Source organism: Camelina sativa, chromosome 18, assembly GCF_030686135.1.
Source record: "Camelina sativa cultivar CO46 ecotype springtype chromosome 18, ASM3068613v1".
Taxonomy (NCBI): Eukaryota; Viridiplantae; Streptophyta; class Magnoliopsida; order Brassicales; family Brassicaceae; genus Camelina; species Camelina sativa.
In genome coordinates, this window is record NC_141897.1 from 13,037,448 (window position 1) to 13,059,990 (window position 22,543).

Consider the following 22,543-nt stretch of genomic DNA (forward strand, 5'->3'; position numbering starts at 1 on the left):
TATTTTCATTTACTTAATTTTTTGGGTATTTCGAAAGTTTCAATTTTTTGTGCTTGTGTATAGAATTATTGGATTTACTATGAACTTATGATTGTTATGTATGAATTTATGAATGTTATGATGAATTTATGAGTTTATATGGATATGGATATAAATCATAAATATTAAGTTTTCCAAATATTTTCTAAATTAAATAATAAACTACTAATTTTCTCCTTAAATTTAATTAGAACATACCGTCACTATAAAAAAAATTAAAGCCAACAAGATTACAAAATGAAATTTAAAATATTATAATAAAAACGAAATTATTTCTATTAATAATTTCTTGAATTTATATAGTTATTCAAATTTTATAAAATAATAAGAGATTTCCACAATTAATAACATACCAAAATGTAACTTATTATTTAATAAGATTTTCATAACAAATGAATCTAATTAATTTCGAATAGTATTTTTGAAAATAACTTAACTTAAATTTAAATAGATGATTTATTTTAAGAAATCTTGAAATAAAAATAGTAATTATTTACCAAATTTCTAAAATTTAGGGATTATTTCTAAAACTAACCTTATATATTTACTCTCATTGGTTTAATAAGAAAATCTAGAAAATTAATTCAAAATCCAAATCTAATTATCCATATAGATTCAAACATATTGTATATGCATTAACTGAAAACTAAATAAGTTTTCAAAAGATTTTATATAGATTTTGTAGTTTTAAACGTAAAGGTAAAAATGTTTACTCTTTCGAGCTTATAAATAGAGTAATCGACCTAACATTCACATATCATATACACCACTCTAGCAGTATTTTTGTTTGTATCTCTTTATTTCTGCAAAAAAAAAAAGTGTGTATGTATTAAGTTTATAATTTATGATTCTATGTCCAGGTTATGAGTTATATATGATTCTTATGATTTGTTAAATTTATAATTTTCTGTTGTATATATAAGCATATACAAATCAAGATATTTTTCGAAAGCATACATTTTTCTACCTAGAGATTGTATATAAGGGAGGATTGTGGTATGAACGAGTGTTTATCCAATTGACATAGCATCTGCAAAACAAGAAAATTACATTTAATTACTTAACAAAAGTCCACATTTTTTATATGAACCCGGTTAGTCACAAAACACTCTATTAGTGTTTGCTTTCTTCAGTTTTTCTATAGATTTATTTAAGAAACCTCTGTAGGAAATTCTTATTAGAGTATGTAGTTGAGCTTTGCATTAACATTAATTAACTTTTGAAACCAGCAAGGGGTACATATAAATAACTATATAAGTACAATTAATCTTCCATGACTATATTGTATTCAGCTGTATGTGTTAAATTATATTATTTTCTTATTTTTCTAAATATATGATGTTAACAGTCTTTATTAAAATGACACTATAACTTGGGATGCATATTGTAAAGAAAACAAAAAACACACATCACAGTAAAATTTTATAACATGAGCACCTTGAAATTTTTATAGTCTTTTAAGTCATTGTTACCTTATAAAAATTTCTAATCCAAATCTTAAAGTACTGATTAACACTGAAACACCCAAATATTCATAAATTAAAATGACAAAATTTTGTGTTAATGACGTTATACTATATAAATATGTTAACACATACTAAATAAATAATTTTTACTATTTTCAAGCGAACTAGAATAAGTTCAAAATAAAATAAAAATAAAAAATACATAAAATATGTTATGTAATAGTTAAAATATTAAAAAAAAAACATAATCTAATATAGGTGAAACATATATAAAATAGTAAGAATAAAGAATTCAATTAATTTTGTAATATTTTTATTAAAACATATGATATATAGATATACTATGAATTATATTTATTTTTATTTCATACGGGAATTCGAGAATTTATGTATTCGTCCTGTCCCCTCCCGTTTTCAATCGAAAATTTGTCCCATATCAGGAATGTCCCATATTGGGAATGTTTTCTGTTATGCGACGAAAATTTGAGAACGAGTGTAGGACATAATGGAACATGACAAAATGAAAAGAAAGTTAAGGCCATCCCTAAATATTTGTATATGTTTCAAACGGGTAATGAAAAGAGAGTTAAGGCCATCCCTAAATATTTGTATATGTTTCAAACGGGTTTTCATCGCTGTTAACGGTTATATATCCAATTTGATAGTCACAAATTTAATAGAATCTAACCAATCATTTATTTGATTTAGTTTGTTACCACTCCAACCGCTATGTTGTTCCAAATTTAAAGATACTGGTGAAATCATTATTATTTTAAATTTTTAAACATTAATAAACCAAACCAAATATCACACTAAAATCTCAATTAGTATAAGTTTGATTATAGTGTATATACAAAATTAATTTTTTTTATAAACATAACCCCGCACGTATGTGCGGGTCCGAATCTAATAGAAAATTATTGCAACAAAACAATATATCATTATATATATATATATCTATCTTAACATTTTTGGAGTACATTTTTGTGTCATCCTCTCTTATCTTTGTATCCAAACAAGTCCCAACTAAATTCTCTACAATCCTTACAACCAAACACAATCATTTCCTTATTTGATAATATTAATTTCCTAAAAACTATCTATCTAATTTAAATCAATATGTTAGATTAAATTATAATTCTCCTTTCATTTTTATTTAATATTATATTTAATTATTTTAATTACTATTTAATACATAAAGTTAAAAAAAAATTAGATTTTTTTCAGCATATGATGTGATTTGAATTTTTATAAACGGATATATATTAATTGTCTAAGGATATTTGTAACCAAACAAGTATATCCACATACAGAGCTTCTATCTTCACACTTTTGGAGTATATTTTTGTGTCATCCTCTCTTATCTTTGTATCCAAACAAGGCCAAACTAAATTCTCTATAATTCTTACAACCAAACACAATCATTTCCTTATTTGATAATAATTATTTCCTAAAATCTATCTAATTTAAATCAATATGTTATATTAAAATATAATTCTCCTTTCATTTTTATTTAATCTTATATTTAATTATTTTAATTACTATTTAATACATAAAGTTAATAAAATTTTAGATTTTTTTCAGCATATGATGTGATTTGAATTTTTATAAACGGATATATATTAAAAATTGTCTTAGGGTATTTGTAACCAAACAAGTATATCCACATATAGAGCTTGGAATACATTTTTGGAGTAGAATAGGGTGTCATCACTTTCTGCCAACTTTGGGCCGAGTTTTTTAACTAAAATTATAACCGATTCAATTATCCAGATCCTCCTTAAGATTGCTGAATATTTCGGGCCGGTTTTTAATCCATAACGTACTTATTTACATCCAAATAATGCTAGTTAATGCCCATTGTATCTTAGGAAATATCTAATTTGCATGCCGAATTTTTAGGTATCTAATAACTCATCAATACTTGAAAGCAAACAGAAGCAGGATTTCTATCTCCAGATCCCCACAAAGCAAATCAAAAGGAGTCGTTGAGATGATTGAGGTAAAGTTGTTTTTAAAACCATGATAATATTAAATCAAACATCAACTGAATTTTTCTAATGTATTTCCTGTTTATTGGACTGTTTCAATGTATCTAACTATTTCATTGCTGAATACGTATTAATCTGCATTTCATTTAGAATAAAAGTTACAACAACTTATTACTAACCTTTATAACAAAACGAAAACAGATTTGAATCCACTCAAAGAGGACAACACAACAATCAAAGAAGGCGAAGAACAAGAATCACATTTGAGACTCCTATTCCTTTTCCGAAAGGTTCAACATGGGGTGAAGATTTAAGGACTTACAAAGATTTGTCTACAAGACATACAAGGAAGCATGTTTAGAAGTCTATTAGACGAATGATATGGTACTTCTTTAAAAAGAAAATCTAAAATCCTATCTTAATTTCCATTCTTTAATTTTTTGTATTTTCTTAATTATGTTAGAAAATTATCAATCTGTATAAACTTTCTTTCGTTAGTGTTCATTAAGTTCAAGACTTATTACTTAAACAATTTAAGTGAAATATGAGAATAGTCTCATTGTATTAAAATATGGCTTTGTTGAGAACTAACCTTATTGTTCATATCAATCCATCCAGTTTCGTGAAGAACTCACCTTAAAGAAAAAGAACATTTAAGATTCAATTAAAAGAGATGCCTTTTTTTCTTAATCCTATGATTTTTAGTTGAAATCTTATAATTTTCTTTTCTGGGTTCTGAATTATTTTATCGTTGTCCTAAATTCTAAAAAGTTAAAATCTAATCAAAAAGTTAAATAGATCTATATTTCTTACCCACATAATCAAATGTAGTTATATATAGTTCCTTGGTTAGTATCTGCAAATTCAGATGAATAAACAAAATCAGAATCCAAAATCAAATACCAAATGGTGATGGGAGATGAAAATTGATGTAAACATAGTAACCAAACCGGAGTTAAATTCGATGCCCAAAAAACAATTTGAGTAATCATCTATCTCTCAAATCAAAAATCCAAATTCATATCTTTTTATATTTACAAAGGGGATTGAAAACCCATAAGGTATGAAAACAAACGAAAATCAAAATAACAATTCAGACATCGAACTAAAATATGCAGAATAGGGGGGAAATGGTAAATTTCAACCAGAACTATTTCAAAAGTGTAAATTCTTACCCAAACAACAGTACCGTGTGTTTTTCAACCTAAACTCTCACTTAATTCAAATTTACTACCTAGACTTCTAATCGTTACCCATATTCCTACGTTGAATCAAACAACTTTATTCAACCGTTAAATGTTTTGATCAATTTGACACGTAAGCGATGATGTGTCAAGGTCATTGGGTTCGTGGGTTCGAAACCTTAAAACGACGTCCTTTGGAATGAAAGGTTAAAATGACGTGTTTTGAATTGGAGGAAAGGTCTTAAATAGGATTACCTCTTAACAATTTGTGAAATAAGACGCTGGAATCTTAACAGTTTGTGAGCTATAATCAGAAATAGAAAGAACATATCGGAATCTAAACAGTTTTCAATGTTACCTCACTTATCAACTGAAGACGACATTGGAAACTACAAAAAGACAGATTGATGATGGATCTTACTCTAGGTTTCCCAATTCGAGAATAGGAATTGTCCGATCAATTATCGACTGAATCTGATCTATATTGTCGACTCGACTCTTGCTTTGGAGACAACTCTTTTTTTTTCTTTTCACGTTTTTCATTTGTTTTTGTCTTTTTTTTTGGCCAGCCTAAATTATTTTGGGGAAGCAAAAACAATGTCAATGGGCCTGGACACCATAAAACCCATCAACGATAACATTTTCTACTCAATTTTTGTGGTCCATTAATATTTTCGATCAGAGTATTTTATTGAATGATAATATTTTAATTTCAAAATATATTGCAAAATATAACATTAAAAAAAAACAAAAAAAAAAACAAAAAATCTTGCACGTACGTGCGGGTCACCCACTAGTATATATCAATCACATGTTGTTTGTTTTAGTTTTCACCATATATACAACTCTCAAATGTAACGTTGATGTACACGATACATATCAAATAATTTTATAATTTTTTTTTGAATAAATGTTAAATTATATTCAAAAAAAAAATATAAGTGTTTTACAACTTATGCAATGTTCTTTTAAATTACTTAACAATGGATAGAAATAGTTATCATAGTCGAGCCGTCAGCCACATTTGATATGCTTCATCATATCGTCTATCGCCTTGTAAACCAATTGCCGTGAGTTGTTCTTTCACTTGCTTATCCAACCATGTAACAATCTGTGATGAGGTATTGGGTGTGTTGCCATGCCTCCTACCATTTCGCTCCCTCCAAAGAGTATATACAACTGCCTGAAAAACATATCAGATGAGAAACCCCTCAACTCTAGATCGCTCGTGGCCAGAGATGTAGTCAAGCAGAGACACCCAATCAGTTGAGAACCGCGATTTTATAAGACCCCGTGCAAGCCCTGCCCAGATTTCAGCTGCAAAAGGACAAGAGAAAAAAAGATGTTCCCGTGTCTCCAAAGTTGATTGGCAGAAAACACACGCACCTGCAGCAGAACCATTCCATTGGATCATACGAGCGCCTGTGGATAACCGGTCATGCACTGCTAACCATACGCAGAAAGAGAATTTAGGCGATGCATGAGTAAACCAAACACCCTTGTGCCATGCCACCCTTGTGTCCCACTTATTTTGATAGGCTAGTCGTTGGACGTGCAGAGCTTCCTCGATATTATTCAGTACATTCACTCTATGTCTACGACGACGATAAGTGGTCCAAGCCGCAGCCAAGGAACTTTGGTGACTAATCTCAAGATCAATGATCCCAAAATCACCAACAACATCAATAAGCGGTTTCATACCACTCCAATTATCAAACCAAAAGGAGGTTTTCTCACCATTGACCACTGAAACCTTACTGAACTCTTCTGCTAGATCTCTGCATTTGAGAAGTTTTTTTCCAGTTCCATGAACCAAGAGTAGAACTGCTTTTAATGGACCAAAAGGACTATCCTTTCAACAAGTTTGCAGTAACCCATTGAACCCAAAGAGAGTTTCCATGCGAGATTACCCGCCACACAAGCTTTAAACAACTTACCTTATTAGCTTCATGGAGGGATCGTAATCCCAGGTCACCCTCGGCTTTTGGTTTACACACTACATCCTAGGAGATCTTTGCTTTATTTGTATTCATTTTCGTCCCGGGCCAGAGAAAAGCTGAGCATAGTGAATCAATTTCCTGAAGACAAGCGCGGGGAAGCCAGAATGCTGCTAGCAAAAAGTTACAAATGCTCCAGAGAACAGAGGAAATTAGATTAAATCGACAAGCAAAGGATAGCAACCGTGCTGTCCAAGTACCAATGTGGTGACGAATCTGTTTCAATAGAGGAGATAAATATGTGCTAGTGAGGCGTTTAGTGACCAAAGGGAGACCTAGATAGCGGACTGGCAGACTCCCCACAGCAAATGGGAACCGGTTCTCAAGTGCTTGTGCTACCGCAGGAGATACACCCGCAAGATATAATGTGGACTTCTCCATGCTAATTTTCAACCCCGATATTGCGGCAAACGCATCAAAAACCTCAACAATGCCCTCAACGGACGGTAGCTTACCATCAAAAGCACCATAATATCATATGCAAAACTAAGGTGAGTAAGACCCAAGTTCTTGCATCGAGGATGATACCCAAATCTACTGACAGAAGCCGCTCTATCTAACATTTTTGCAAGCACATCCATGCATATGACAAACAAGTACGGTGATAATGAACACCCTTGGCGTAACCCGCGAGAACTACGAAAGAGCCCCGCAAGGTCTCCATTGACTTGAACAGAGAAAGAAGCCGTAGTGACACAAAGCATTATCTAGTGGATATTGATATCTTGTGTTTTTGTTGGGTTTTAAGCCTTGTTTTTTTTTTCATAGTTTTGTTGCATAATCTTGTCATTCTAGGTTGTTTTAGGAGCATTTGCATCTAGTGTGTTATTTTCAGGTTCTTGGAGTAATCTCAACACATTTGGAGCATTTGGGCTTGTTTTGATGCAAAGACGCATAGAAGAATGAAGTGTAGAAGAGGCACATGACCGGAACCACCAGTGGCCAGGACCAACGGCCAAACGGTGGCCGAGTGAAGACCAGCGGCCATCCCAATCGGTCAAGAGCTGGCCAATGGAGTACATCAAGGGGAAGATCGCCAGTAGCAGCGACCAAGACCAGCGGCCAAACACTGGCCGAGTGAAGACGAGATGCACTTGATCGCCACCACCAGAGGCCAAGACTAGCGACCAAAGCATGGCCGGGTGAGACCGTCACCACACTTGTTCTAGTTTTTATCCTAGTTTGACCCGGTTTGAACTAGGTTGACCCAACTCCCTTTTATTTTGCTATAAATACTCTAACCCTATTAAGGGGAGACTTATCTCTTATCTTTTGCTTATCTTTTGTTTATCTCTTATTTAGCAGCCATTTAGGGTTCTTAATCTTATCTACTCTTGGTTTGTTGAATGATTGAGTACTTCTAAGTTTTTAATAGCAATTTCTCTTTAAAATCTCTTAATCTATAATCTCTTATTATGATTTCACAAAGATCAAACCATTTCCTTTGTGTGATCATAATGATGAGTGAGTAGATCTTTAGAACTTTGGGCTAGGTAGATTAGGGAGATAGATGATTGATCTTTGCTGTCTAGGGCTTTATTTATGTGTTTCCTATCTTGTTTGGTGTTTATAATGCTAGATCAGCCTTGATCATGTTTATTCTAGACTTTAGGAATTTCATGCCCAGAAGGTGTTTGATGAAATTCCTGAACCAAACTATTCAAGAGCTTTGCATTCCTAGCCAATGGAAATTGATGATTAGGGTGCTTAGTGGTATTGAGACTTGTTCTTAATGCATGCTTGCCTTGTGATTGCCTTTGGAAAAAGTTGATTATCACTTGATTAGCATAGGGATCTCTATCATGGAAATGAATTGATTTGCATTAGTGTTCTTAGCCATAGGATTGTTCTTGTTTGTTTCTTAGAAATCTAGAATTGGTTAGCTATCTCCCAAGTCAATTACATTTCCCAGGGTTCACTTGTTTAATCTTGATTTACAGTTTGTTGCTAGTTGTGTTCTGTTTCTTTGAGTTTGCATTGTTTTGATTTGGTTTGTTTTCTATCTTTGAATCAGTTAGTTAGCTAAGATTATTACAAAAAACCAATTCCTGTTTAAGAATAGATTAAGCATCTTTGTGCATTCCTAGTGTGTTGATTAATGAAGATTGAGGATTAATAATTTAATTGAAGTAAAAGTACTACATCAATTTGGCGCCGTTGCCCATTTTCATTCAATTTGACCATTAGGATTTTAACTTTAATTGGTTTGCTTTGGTGATTTGAATTCTCTTTTGCAAGGTGTATGAACCTGAGAAGTCAAGGCCAAGCAGACTTGATTGAGCGGGTTGACGACATCTACCGTTTTGAGTGAGAGAATCGCCGGTTAGCAAGACCAGCCCAATGATGATAGAGTTCCAAACCATGTACCAAGACAAGCCCCTCTCATTGGAGCCTATGATGCACTTAATGTCAATGGACTTAGAACTGGTATTAGAGCTCCACCAGTTGAGAACAATCACTTTGAGATTAAGGCCAGTCTTATCAACATGGTGCAAGGATCAAAATTTCATGGTTTGGCAATGGAAGACCCTCTTGATCACTTGGACAGATTTGATAGGTTTTGTGGGACTGTTAAGATCATATCTCTGAAGATGCATTCAAGCTACGCCTTTTCCCATTCTCTCTTGGTGAAAAGGCTCACATTCGGGAAAAGAATCTGCCTCACAACACCATTACCTCCTGGGATCAATGTAAGAAGGCTTTCCTATCCAAATTCTTCTCTACTACAAGAACAACAAGACTAAGGAATGAGATATCAAGCTTTGTTCAAAAAGAAAATGAGAGTTTTTGTGAAGCATGGGACAGATTCAAGGGGTATATCTCTCAATGTCCACATCATGGTTTCTCCAAAGAGTCACAATTGAGTACACTCTTGATACTAGGATTTTTGTATGTCCTAGCAGGTCTCAATTAATCTTACGTAGTTGTAATACTTAAGGTGTCAATCCAAATGGGATGATGCTATCACTCAAGATGCAATCAAAGAATCACAAGTTAAGCCAATTCAAAGAGAGTGTTTGTCTAACAGTCCTAGAATGATCAGAATGCAAAACGAAAATGCATGAATAAAAACATAAACGAGTCTAAGCATGAACTAAAAGGCAAGAAACGGAACAGTCTCAGGAATGTAATAAAAATCAGGAAAAAGAGGTCTTAAGGATGGGAGTAATTGATGTCGGTGAAGTCTCCTAGTCTACAGAGTGTTTAACATGCCACAAGCAAACTATCCCTAGACAATGAACATCACGACTTAGCTAATCCAATCTCTTGACAGAAGCTACTCAGACTCAACCACTTCCATACCTAGCTCTCGCTAGAGAAACATGGTTGAGCAGGCATGACAAACAATTTCATTTACGTCAACAAACATCCTAGACAACTAATCTCTTAGGCTAGGAACGTAAGTCTCTGGCACTAGTTGGTCAGACATTTCATCGAACACCTTTTGGATGCGGAAATGTCTAAAACCTAGTTCCAATTGATCAGAGAGAAACAAGTATTTCTAACTCTAGTCCAGAAGGGAATCATACAAATCAAAACTTAAACACTCTACATCCTAAGATCCTCCACCTAATCTATCCCATCCTCAAGAACTACTACACTACTCAGATCCGAAAATCATTATCAAGGATGCAAACCTAGGAAACATTGAACCAAGCATTATTAGGTAGATAAAAATGAGAAGTACAACTTTGGAGAAGAAATCAAGTGCAAAAATTGAATAAACTCAAAGGTGTCGGAATACAAAGTCTGAGAACGTTTTTGGTGGCTAGGATAAACCTTCAGGAAAAGAACGAGATAAAGATATTCTTGAAAAAGACTTAACAAAATGTATTTATAGTAAAAACATGTGAACCCCTAAAACTCAAAACGACAAGGTAAGGAGTCGGTTTGGGAATCCCTTGAAGCATGTAAGGCAGAGCGTCTTCCTGACATGTGTGATCAAGTCGGTGTGCGTCCAGTGGCTCGATTGGTATATGAAAGTGGCTCGAGTGGTGTGAGTGAAAAGGGCTCGAGCGTGGTCGGTGAAAGTGGCTCAAGCGTGGTCAGTGAAAGTGGCTCGAGCTGGGTGTATACGCATCCACTAAAACGATTGTAACTATTGAACCACACCTCCGATTGGCTTGAACTAAACGGAATTGGAAAGATGACTCAATTCCCTACAACTTTGGTGAAGAAGTAGAAAGCTAAATCCAACTCGAATGGAACGGATCGAAGGGGGTGGCTCGAGAGACAGTTCCATGAGTGTTGTGAGATTGGGTCGAGAGAGGGTTCCGGGAGTGTTGTGAGATTGGCTAGAGAGAGGGTTTCTGGAGTGTTGTGAGATTGGCTCAAGAGAGGGTTCCAGAGAGTGTTGTGAGATTGGCTCAAGAGAGGGTTCCGGAGAGCGTGGCGAGTGAGAGTAGCTCGGTAGGACCTCTGGAGAACGTGGCGAGTGAGAGTGGCTCGGTCGGACCTCTGGGGTGCGTGGCGAGTGAGAGTGGCGGCTCGATCAGATGCGCTTCCAACATCTCCTAAATACCTGAAATACTCTGAAATGCACAATATATGCAAGAATGATGCAAGAACTACCTAGACATGCAAAGTGTATAGAAAGGACTAGAAAATGATGAAAACCAATGAGTTATCCTAGATAAATGAATGATAAATATATGCTAAGGAGAGACAAAATATAGACATATCAACTCTATAGAGGAGTCTTGCCTAAGTATAGAATGCTTCTTGATACAACAATCAATGGAAATTTCTTGGGCCAAAATGCAGAACAAGGGATGTTGTTGGTTGAGAATCTTTCTCAAAGTGATGAGAACTATGGAGAGGATTATGACAGAACTCCAAGGGACTATACTGATATGAATGAGCAGCACCGCAAGGAGATTAAAGCTTTGAATGACAAGATGGATAAGATGATGATGGCAAATCACAAGCAAGTTCACTTTGTCAATGAATGTGAACTTTAAAAGAAGGTATGGAAGCTTGTGTTGAAGGTCAAGCAGAAGTCAACTATGTAGGTGGCCAATGGTATAATAAGTTCAATCCTAATTACCGCAACCACCCTAACTTCTCTTACCGCAGCACCAATGTGGAGAACCCACAAGATCAGACTTATCCACCACAAAAACCTCCTGGTTTTCCTTCCCAACCCAGCTATCAGCCTCAACCTCAAGGGAACTACCAAGCAAAGCCTCAAAGCTATTCCCAACCTCCGCAACAAATGACTGCACCACATCCGCAAGGTCAAGTAGATGACACAACTGCTCTACTTAGACAAATCCCTGAAGGACAAGAGAGAGGTGCCATTGAACTTGCCACACAAATGAAAGCCATGCACAACAAGGTTGAGAATGTATATGGTGAGTTAAATGCCAAGATTGAGAGGTTGAAAACACAGGTCCAGGGACACACTTCTTCCTCTTCAACAAAACAAATGAGTTATCTACCATGAAAACCAGAACCAAACCCCAAGGAGTTTTGCAATGCCATCTTCAAGGAAGAAGTGAACAGGGTTGCTAGTATGAGTTTCGAAAAATCAAAAATGGATAGCCATGCTGATGAGAATGAAAGGTCTATTGAAGAGATCTCTGCTCTCCTATATGGTTCTTCTGTTGAGAGTTTGGTGGTTTAGACTCTTTATTTGATGACCTCAAAGGAGATTCTAGAGAAGGGGATTTTGGTCAAGCAAATAAATTTGTTGACAAGAAGAAGAGGAAGAAGAAACAAAACCACCCTCCCACCATTGTTTCCTCTCTTATGACTTTTTGTTTGCATCCCTTGGGGTTTGTTGATGGAGCAATATAGTAAAAAGTGAAGCACAAAGGTCCTTCTTCACCCTTTGCAAGTGTCAAAGCCAAGCTATATCCCAAGTATCATTATGACAAAGATAAGCTTCATGAACTTCTCTCAAGTGTCATTACTATCAACCTCCAATCTCCTTCCACCAATTCAACATGATCTCAAGGGAGCACTAAAGCTCCTACTATCACTCCATTCCCTAAGGTTCACAACTAGGGCCAAGGTATGGTCCTAACTTATTACAGTATATATCATTTGAGTCTTGTTTTCTTTATTTTGTTAGTCTTTCTCTTGGACTTTTCTCACACATGGACTGTGTGAATTAATTTTGGGGGAGGGACTAACCATCTAACATTGTGTTTTGTTTTGATTTTCATCTTTTGTGTGATGCATTGTTAATAGCTATGTTTTGAGAAAAATCAAAATTTTTTTGAAAATTTTCAAAAACCAAAAACAAATGCATGTAGTTTTGCATATTCATTCTTGTGTTTAGGATTGACTCTAGAAGCCTTTAGTATGCATTTGCAATTGCATTTAGGATAATAATGAAGCTACCTTGTTAGAAGTAGAGTCTTAGGATTGAACCCACAGCCCTCATTTATAGTTCATGGGTGCTTGTTTAATCTTTGGGAAAAAATGAAGAGTCTAAAGCTTAAAGCATTGTGTCACTTGAAAGCATTTTCTTCTAGTAAATCTTGCATGATCATTGCAGCATCTCTATATTATTTGGACTTTAATTTGATATTTGAATTATCTTGCTTATGGACTATGAATGTTAGTTCATGGAACTTTCATTTGGGTTAACAATCTCTATTTGCCACTCTATTTTATTTAACCCAATTTCTTGCCATACCTTTGAACCCCAACCTTTTCTTTCAATATTTGTGTTGATTTGTTAAGTGAGGTATCTTTGTTGATAATGCTATAGGTTATGAAATCTTGAGAGTATTGAGAATGACAAAGAACTGGCTCTTGTTTTAGCTAGGTTTGGAATCTTTAGAACTAGCTAATAGGAGTGGTTTTGAAAGAGATAGGTGGCTAGAATTTTGCATTGGGTAAAGGTTTGGAATCAAGAGAGATTAAGGGGGGGGGGGGGGGGGAAGAAAGAATTACTTGGTCAAAAGAAAAGAAAAGATTTATCTCTAAGGTTAAGTTTGGTTAAAAGCTCAAAGTCTCTTAAGAAGAAAAAGAGAAAGAAAAGTCTAGCTGATTTCTCCTAGAAAAGTTTTATAAAAAAAGAATGCTAAAGCATAGTGTTATAAGAATGGGAGTTCATCAAAAGAAGTTCAAAGAAGTTAAAAAAGAGAGCTTGTGTTTGAAGTGAAGCCTTAGAGATATTCAAAAGTTTAAGACCATAAGTAAAGAAGAAAAAGGGTTTAAGTTGAATAAGGTTGAGTTTTTGGGTTTGAAAGAAAGATAAAAAAGATGAGAAAAAGGGTAGAAAAGCTTCTAGGTGGGTAGAACATCAAGAGCTAAGCTTTGTATGTCTAAATTATTCTCAGTCTTAGATTGGTTTCACAACTGTCTAGCATTCCTCTTTGTTTGAGAGTAAACCACCCAAAAACACCATTACCAACCACTTTATAAAAAACCTTTCCCTTAAACCAATTGAGCTTGATTCATTTTCCATTTGCAAGATCACACCAAACAATTTAATGAATGTGAAAGAGATGCTCAATAGGATTGCAAGTCTTTACCAATAGATAGAAAGTGAACTAGAGTGGTCTATTGTGAAAAGTATAGAAACATATTTGTAAGGACTTTGATTGATCTTAGCACCATTGAATTACATTTAAGGACTGTGGTTTGAATCCTTTGTTGATACTTTTTGGTTTTTAATCCCTTTTTCAAACCTCTCTCTCTCACTTGTTTTTGGTTCTTGCTTGAGGACTAGCAAGAGATAAGTTTGGGGGAGTTGATATCTTGTGTTTTTGTTGGGTTTTAAGCCTTGTTTTTTTCATAGTTTTGTTGCATAATCTTGTCATTCTAGGTTGTTTTCGGAGCATTTGCATCTAATGTGTTATCTTTCAGGTTCTTGAAGTAATCTCAACACATTTGGAGCATTTGGGCTTGTTTTGATGCAAAGACACATAGAAGAATGAAGTGGAGAAGAGGCACATGACCGGAACCACCAGCAGCCAGGACCAGCGGCTAAACGGTGGCCGAGTGAAGACCAGCGGCCATCCCAATCGGTCAAGAGCTGGCCGATGGAGTACATCAATGGGAAGATCGCCAGTAGCAGCGGCCAAGACCAGCGGCCAAACACTGGCCGAGTGAAGACGAGATGCACTTGATCGCCACCACCAGCGGCCAAGATTAGCGGCCAAAGCATGGCCGTGTGAGACCATCACCACACTTGTTCTAGTTTTGATCCAAGTTTGACCTGGTTTGAACTGGGTTGACCCGGCTCCCTTTTATTTTGCTATAAATACTCTAACTCTATTAAGGGGAGACTTATCTCTTATCTTTTGCTTATCTCTTATTTAGCAGCCATTTAGGGTTCTTAATCTTATCTACTCTTGGTTTGTTGAATGATTGAGTACTTCTAAGTTTTTAATAGCAATTTCTCTTTAAAATCTCTTAATCTATAATCTCTTATTATGATTTCACAAAGATCAAACCATTTCCTTTGTGTGATCATAATGATGAGTGAGTAGATCTTTAGAACTTTGGGCTAGGTAGATTAGGGAGATAGATGATTGATCTTTGCTGTCTAGGGCTTTATTTATGTGTTTCCTATCTTGTTTGGTGTTTATAATGCTAGATCAGCCTTGATCATGTTTATTCTAGACTTTAGGAATTTCATGCCCAGAAGGTGTTTGATAAAATTCCTGAACCATACTATTCAAGAGCTTTGCATTCCTAGCCAATGGAAATTGATGATTAGGGTGCTTAGTGGTATTGAGACTTGTTCTTAATGCATGCTTGCCTTGTGATTGCCTTTGGAAAAAGTTGATTATCACTTGATTAGCATAGGGATCTCTATCATGGAAATGAATTGATTTGCATTAGTGTTCTTAGCCATATGATTGTTCTTGTTTGTTTCTTAGACATCTAGGATTGGTTAGCTATCTCCCAAGTCAATTACCTTTTCCAGGGTTCACTTGTTTAATCTTGATTTACAGTTTGTTGCTAGTTGTGTTCTGTTTCTTTGAGTTTACATTGTTTTGATTTGGTTTGTTTTCTATCTTTGAATCAGTTAGTTAGCTAAGATTATTACAAAAAACCAATTCCTGTTTAAGAATAGATTAAGCATCTTTGTGCATTCCTAGTGTGTTGATTAATACAGATTGTGGATTGGTAATTTAATTGAAGTAAAAGTACTACATCAGATACAGGTGGGGGGGGGGGGGGGGAAGCGCAAAGCGGTTATGACCTTAAAAAGAATCCTACCCCTCATATGGTCAGAACAGCCACCTGCTTCAAAGACACAATAAGCATGCGGTAACCAACGTTGCCAACCATCATTCAATAACACCCGATCCAGCTTCTTAAGAATAAGATCATCATCTCGCTTATTACACCAAGTGTACATTGGACCAGTATAAGTCAGATCCGCCAAAGAACAAGTGTCAACCACTGCTTGAAAGTCCAGCATTCCAGAAGTGACAGTAGGACTAGTATCCACATGCGAATGCTCATTCAAATTCAAGGTTTCATTATAATCACCAAATAAGAGCCAAGGCTTGTTTTGGGAAAGAGGAGAGTTGTGGTGATCATGAATCTCACGCCAGAGCTCTTACGCTTCTCCGCCGTACTTAAAGCGTAAATAAATGAACAGAAAAATTCCTCAGTATCATCTGCAAGCTGAACAGAACACGTTACAATCTGTTCACTCTTATAAATAGGACTAAGACGCACATCACCTCTCCATAAAACCCAAATGCGTCCTCGATTATTATACTCATAATTAGTTAAAGAATGAATTACTCAAATGTTATCCAAAAGTTGGTTTATTACTCATATCTATAAATCTTCTAAATATTACTCAAATGTTTAGTGCTCTGGGTGTAATTACAATTTACCTCTTGGGTTTAGTTTTTCGATTTTGAGTAAAAAAATAAAAAAAAATACACATCAGCAAATTAAAATACACATCATTTTCGATTTTCCATGTCACTAAACAGTTTTTTTTTCAGAATCCAACTTTTGGTTAAACCACACATCTAACCATGGTTAAACCAATCTTTTACTAAACCCTAGAAAATATTTTAACCAAGGTTAGTCATCATCTCATCTCAGCCTCCCTCAGCCCCATTATAAATTGGAGCGTCTTCTTCATTCTTCACAAATTTCTTTCGTCCCTCACTGTTAAACCCTAGATCTTCTTCTTCTTTCTCAAAATCTTTCAATGGCGTCCGCATATGTTGAGTTCCGGTGCTTCGTTGGAGGTCTAGCCTGGGCCACCGATGAGTACGAAGCACGGAATCGCCCGTGACCTTGCGTTTCTCGCTCTGGAATCGGAACCGGAAACGGAATCGCGATTCTAGAATTGAGGCATTTGGAAACGTGTTGGAAGCGACGATCCCGAGTTAGAAGCGTTACTATTGTAGATCTGAAGCGTCAACGACCATATCACGTTATTGAAACGACCATATCACGTTATTGAAAACTCGACCTTTTGAATTCATGTAAAAGAAATGATGTTTTATGTTGCATCTTCCACAAATTCGGAAAATCTATCTGTAAAATGAGTTAAAACCATAACTAACTACGCAAAATACAGTTATGGTGGCGGCTAGGGTTACAAAAAAATCGCAGGTCTTAAGATGAAGATGATAGTGGAATTATCATTTTACCCTTCATTAACTAAAACCAAAAAAAAAGGTCAAAAAGAGGGACTAAAGGGCTCGAACACATGCCATCATGGCTTTAAAACATGGCAACTTGCCAACAGACCTAGACAATTTCTCGAAACATTATTGCAACTGAATATATGTATCCTCTATATGAAATTATTAAATTATTGTGTGAAGACTTAAACAAAATTCCTAAGTAATATTGTTTTTGGTAGTTAAGCACTAACTAGCTCTGTAACAGCATCTAATCATTTAAATAATGGAGATATTTTATGATATATATATATATATATATTATTTTCTATTATAATATTAAACGTTTCCAATGCGTACCCGCTTCCTATTTTTTTTTTTAAAATCGCTTCTCCGCTTCTGCGTACCCGCTCCCGTTTCCATGCAGCTTACAGTAAAACATTGATTTGTCTATTTTCAAAATTATGGCTGATTTAAGGTTAAGTTACGGCTGAGTTATATACTTCACACGACTCAGTTATGAATTACGGAGTTATGAGATATTAGTACGTATTCTTCTTTCTTTCTTGGGTCTTTTGTTCTCATATTCCTAATAAATTATCTAATTAAAACGTCTCTCGATATCACAAAAAGTGTTGTTGGGGAATCGCAAAAAATCACTAATTCTGTGCCTCCTCAGATCCACATATAATAAATACATAAAGTTAGCTTTTATCATAATATATTATTCGAATTAATTAAAAAAATTGAATTCTAATTGCAAATAAAAGAAATAAAAGTATTTCTCAAACAATTGACTGATATGGCTGAGTTATCGACATAAACGGCTGACTTATGAAATATTTGTAAATTAGAATTATAATAACTCAAAATTAAAATATAGAATGAAAAAATGAATATTACAATCATTATAAGCAATAAAAAGTAATAATTATAGACAAAGATTGATTTTTACACAGTCCGATCAAAATGTGTAAAACTTTCAAAAAATGATATTTAGGGGTTAGGGTTTGGGTTTGGGTTTGAGGTTTAGGGTTCATATTTCCAACATTATGGGTTTTAATATAACAGTTTGGTTTTTGTTATATTGTGTTTGGTTTAAGATGGTAATTTGGATATACTAATATGATAACCATTTGAAAATTTAAAATTTTTTGAAATTACTTTTCGGTTATTTCCGGTTATGGGTCGATTAGATGAATATATAACCATAAATAATCTAAATGTTATCCAAATTAGGTGGATTAACTTAATATAACCGATAGCAAGCTGAATATAACCGTAATTAACCAAAAATAATGGAAAATATAGTTTTCGGTTTGGTCGGTTATTTAGTCATTCTAATTTGAGTGTTGGCTGAGTTATGGTAAAGTTATGGCTGAGTTATGCAACAAATATATTAATTTATTATATACCTTCTCGAGAATACAAAAAGTGTTGTTGGGGAGATGCAAACAATAATTATGTTTATTGTTAAGAACCACACACGTAATAAATGAGATTTTAGTGATTTTTCATTTAAAAGGAATTCAAAATTTGAATTTGAATTTTTTTTTTTTTAATAAAAGTATTTATCAAACAATTGACTAATATGGCTGAGTTATCGACATAAACGGCTGACTTATAAAATATTTGTAAATTAGAATTATTATAACTCAAAATTAAAATATAGAATGAAAAAATGGATATTACTATCATTATAAGCAATAAAAAGTAATAATTATAGACAAAGATTGATTTTTACACAATCTGATCAAATTGTGTAAAACATTCAAAACATGACATTTAGGGGTTAGAGTTAGGGTTAGGGTTATGGTTTGAGGTTTAGGGTTCATATTTCCAACATTATGAGTTTTAATATAACAGTTTGGTTTTGGTTATATTGTGTATGGTTTAAGGTGGTAATTTGGATATACTAATATGATAACCATTTGAAAATTTAAAAATTTTTGAAGTTACTTTTCGGTTATTTTCAGTTATGGGTCGGTTAGATGAATATATAACCATAAATAATCCAAATGTTATCCAAATTAGCCGATAGCAAGCCGAATATAACCGTAATTAACCGAAAATAATGGAAAAAATAGTTTTCGGTTCGGTTTGGTTTGGTCGGTTATTTAGTCATTTTAATTTGAGGGTTGAGTGAGTTATGGTAAAGTTATGGTTGAGTTATCGTTTAAGGTCTTCTCGATAATATGAAAACGTATTCTTCTTTCTTTCCTGGGTCTTTTGTTCTGTCATATTCCTAATAAGTATTAAAACGTCTCTCGATATCACAAAAAGTGTTGTTAGGGAAGCGCGAAAAATCACCAACTATGTGCCTGCTCAAATCCACACGCATAATAAATTCGTAAAGTGAGTTTTTTATCACAAGATATTATTGCAAATAATTAAATAATTATTATTCAAATTTAGAATTTTATTTTTCTAAAAGTATTTCTCCAACAATTGAATATTAAAATTATTATAACTCAATATTTAAATTTACAATGGAAATATGTCTATTATTAGGTTAACTGATGGTTTCCCGCCAAAATATCACTTTACGGCTGAGTTATAATCATTACGGGAAAAAAAAGGTCATGTGACGGCTGAGTTATAGTGAATTATGGCTGAGTTATAGTGATTTATGGCTGAGTTATCACAAGAAACAATTTGAAAGTAAATGGATGATATATATGACTTTATGGCTGAGTTATAATATTCACGGGAAAACGAAAGGTCATGTGACGGCTGAGTTATAGTGAGTTATGGCTGAGTTATGGCTGAGTTATCACAAGAAACAATTTGAAAGTAAATGAATGATATGTATGACTTGACGACTGAGTTATAACATTTACAGGAAAACGAAAGCTCTCGTCGATTCATGTTACGGCTGAGTTATAGTGATTTATGGCTGAGTTATCACAAGAAACAATATGAAAGTAAATGGCTGATACATATGACTTTACGGCTGAGTTATAATATTTACGGGAAAACGAAAGGTCTTGTCGATTCATGTAACGGCTGAGTTATAGTGATTTATAAATTCTTAATGGCTGATATATCGGAGTCGTTGAAAAAATCAAATCGGCTTGAAAATTCATCGTTTTCTTCTTCGTCAGATGCTACTTCGACAACTTCTTCTTCTTCTTCGTTTTCTTTGTCAACATCTTACCATAATCAAAACAAGTGCCTTCAAATCCCCCATCGTACAATTCTTATGTAGATTCTACTTTCGAGTCACTGTTTATCATACTTCCTCTAGCTCCACTAGTTTCTGTAGACTCTTTCGCCCAAAACTCTACACATAGACGTAGCTGATCGGTTTTCCATAGCCCCAAAAAACATTGCAACTGTCGATCATTGGAGACAAAAACTGGTGGAGTATCATGCGCCATTAGTTTCAGTGCCTTGTTCGAGAACATGTAGCTCAGCTTTAGCTCATGGCTAAACGCGTCCAATCCGTAGTCTTCAAGAACAAGCTTCACAAGCTTGTCGTGTGTTGTGCCTCCATCTATCTGCACAACTATACAACCTCTATCATCGGTGTTAAATACATATCTCTGTGTCTTTACCCAATTACCGGAAACAACTAGAACCGGAACTGGATCCATGAAAGAAAATGAAGAACAAGGTGAAGAAGAAGTAGAAGAACAAGGTGAAGAACAATGTGAAGGAGAAGTAGAAAGAACTAGGTGAAGAAGAAAAGTGAAGAAGAAGTATAAGAACAAGGTGAAGAAGAAGGTAAATAGTTCACTTATTTACCAGTTGAAAAACAAGAGTCGAACGACGTTTCGTATTTCCGAAGAAAAAAAAAATGACACGGAATGCTGACATGGATGCTGCGTCCGACGTGGCAACTCAGCCATCAAACAATTAATAACTCAGCCTATATAAAACTCAGTCACAACATGAAAAAACATTACAGTAATTAAAAAAACATTACAGTAATTAAAAAGCAAAAAAATTGCTGCCAAATTCAGCCACTTCATCAACTGAAAATATGTAACTCAGTCGTATCGTTTAATAAGTCAGCCGTAACTGAATAACATTCTAGTAATTAATTTTTTGCTACTAAGTCAACCGTCAAATGGTTGAGTTGTACGATAAGTCAGCCTATCACGGTTGAGTTGTACGATAACTCAACCGTGACAATTGCTCATAAGTCAGCCGTTTTTCATAACTCAACCAGTCGGAAAATGGTAATTCAACCGTGTTGTATTGATAACTCAGCCAAAATTTTGACAACTCAACCATAGGGTGAAAACTCAGCCGTAAGGACGGCTGAGTTAGAGCATATCTCAACCAGATTTTAATAAGTCAATCGTAACCCTTGGTTGAGTTATGCTATAAGTCAGCCGTCCGCTCTTACTCAAATGTTTTTTCCATAACTCAGCGGCAACATATATATAACTCAGCCAAAACATTCCTCTATAACGCGTTACGGCTGAGTTATGGTTACACGTCAGCGATTTTTGACATGGCGTCTGACGTGTCAATGGTATCTTTGTAATAACGTTTTTTCTGGTAACATAAAATAAGGGTACGCTGGATATTTTGAAAATACCCGAAATATTCTAGTGATAAAATCTTTTTTTGTGGATTCTGGTAATATTACCTAATTTGGATAACATTTGAGTAAATCACCCTTAGTTAAAAGTGAACAATCTTTAAACAAACGACTCCCCAACTTAGGAGGTATTTCCCGAACGAGGTATTTCTCAAAGTTTCTCATTTCTATTTGACAAACTAAATATTATAGAATCGCATAATTGGTTTGAACATTTTAGAGCCTAGACATTGTGGAGTAATAATATACCAAAACTAGTAAATCGGCGACAAAACATTGACAATAGGCGTTGCTGTAGAATTTTACATAAGTACATTATCGAATGAGTAAATATATTATTTAAAATTCCACTTTATTAGTTTGTTAATGTTGTATGTGTTTCAATTTATATGCGGACATATCCAAAACTCAACCAAAACCAAACAGAAATATAAAAATATTTACATGATCGAAAAAGTTATACCAGCTGAATGAAAATGCAACAATTTAGTAAAAATAGTCTTCTATGTCACAGTCTCTACACTCTTAGGCTATGAATTGGTAACATACCGGTGCGATTTCTAGATACATTTTTTTCTTTCAGAAAACTGATTTAGGCACCGATCACAAAAAAATTATTTTAATTTGTCTTTTTAAAAATAAACAAAAATATGTGTTTGCATTTCTATAAAAGATATTAAACATTGTTCGAGATAGCATTAGACGTTAATTGGGCGGTGACATAATGTCTAGTGTCTAAATCACTTAAT

General features: G+C 34.3%; 1 protein-coding gene, 1 long non-coding RNA gene and 1 other non-coding gene across 3 annotated transcripts; 1 reads left to right on the forward strand and 2 right to left on the reverse strand.

The window, feature by feature from the left end:
- The first annotated feature begins 3,152 nt into the window (after positions 1–3,152).
- LOC147922856 (uncharacterized) lies at positions 3,153–4,186 on the forward strand. Its single transcript, XR_015588244.1, has 3 exons — positions 3,153–3,327; positions 3,408–3,507; positions 3,698–4,186. It is a non-coding gene; the product is annotated as an uncharacterized LOC147922856 (long non-coding RNA).
- A 1,689-nt stretch (positions 4,187–5,875) lies between these two features.
- Positions 5,876–7,381, reverse strand: LOC147922857 (uncharacterized). Its single transcript, XM_087497813.1, has 5 exons — positions 7,220–7,381; positions 6,878–7,127; positions 6,618–6,676; positions 6,067–6,532; positions 5,876–5,997 (listed from the first exon to the last, which is right to left on the reverse strand). Exons 1-5 carry the CDS (start codon positions 7,379–7,381, stop codon positions 5,876–5,878), a joined length of 1,059 nt encoding a protein of 352 aa, XP_087353939.1.
- A 2,033-nt stretch (positions 7,382–9,414) lies between these two features.
- On the reverse strand, positions 9,415–9,521 carry LOC147922858 (small nucleolar RNA R71). The gene has a single exon (XR_015589842.1). It is a non-coding gene; the product is annotated as a small nucleolar RNA R71 (small nucleolar RNA).
- Positions 9,522–22,543: the final 13,022 nt, after the last annotated feature.

Coding starts and splice junctions, on each gene's coding strand:
- LOC147922857 (XM_087497813.1), bottom strand. CDS start 7,381: ATGCTTTGTGTCACTACGGCTTCTTTCTCTGTTCAAGTCAATGGAGAC. Junction 7,128..7,219: donor TGTTAGATAGAGCGGCTTCT/GTCAGTAGATTT, acceptor TTTGATGGTAAG/CTACCGTCCGTTGAGGGCAT. Junction 5,998..6,066: donor ATGGAATGGTTCTGCTGCAG/GTGCGTGTGTTT, acceptor GTCCTTTTGCAG/CTGAAATCTGGGCAGGGCTT.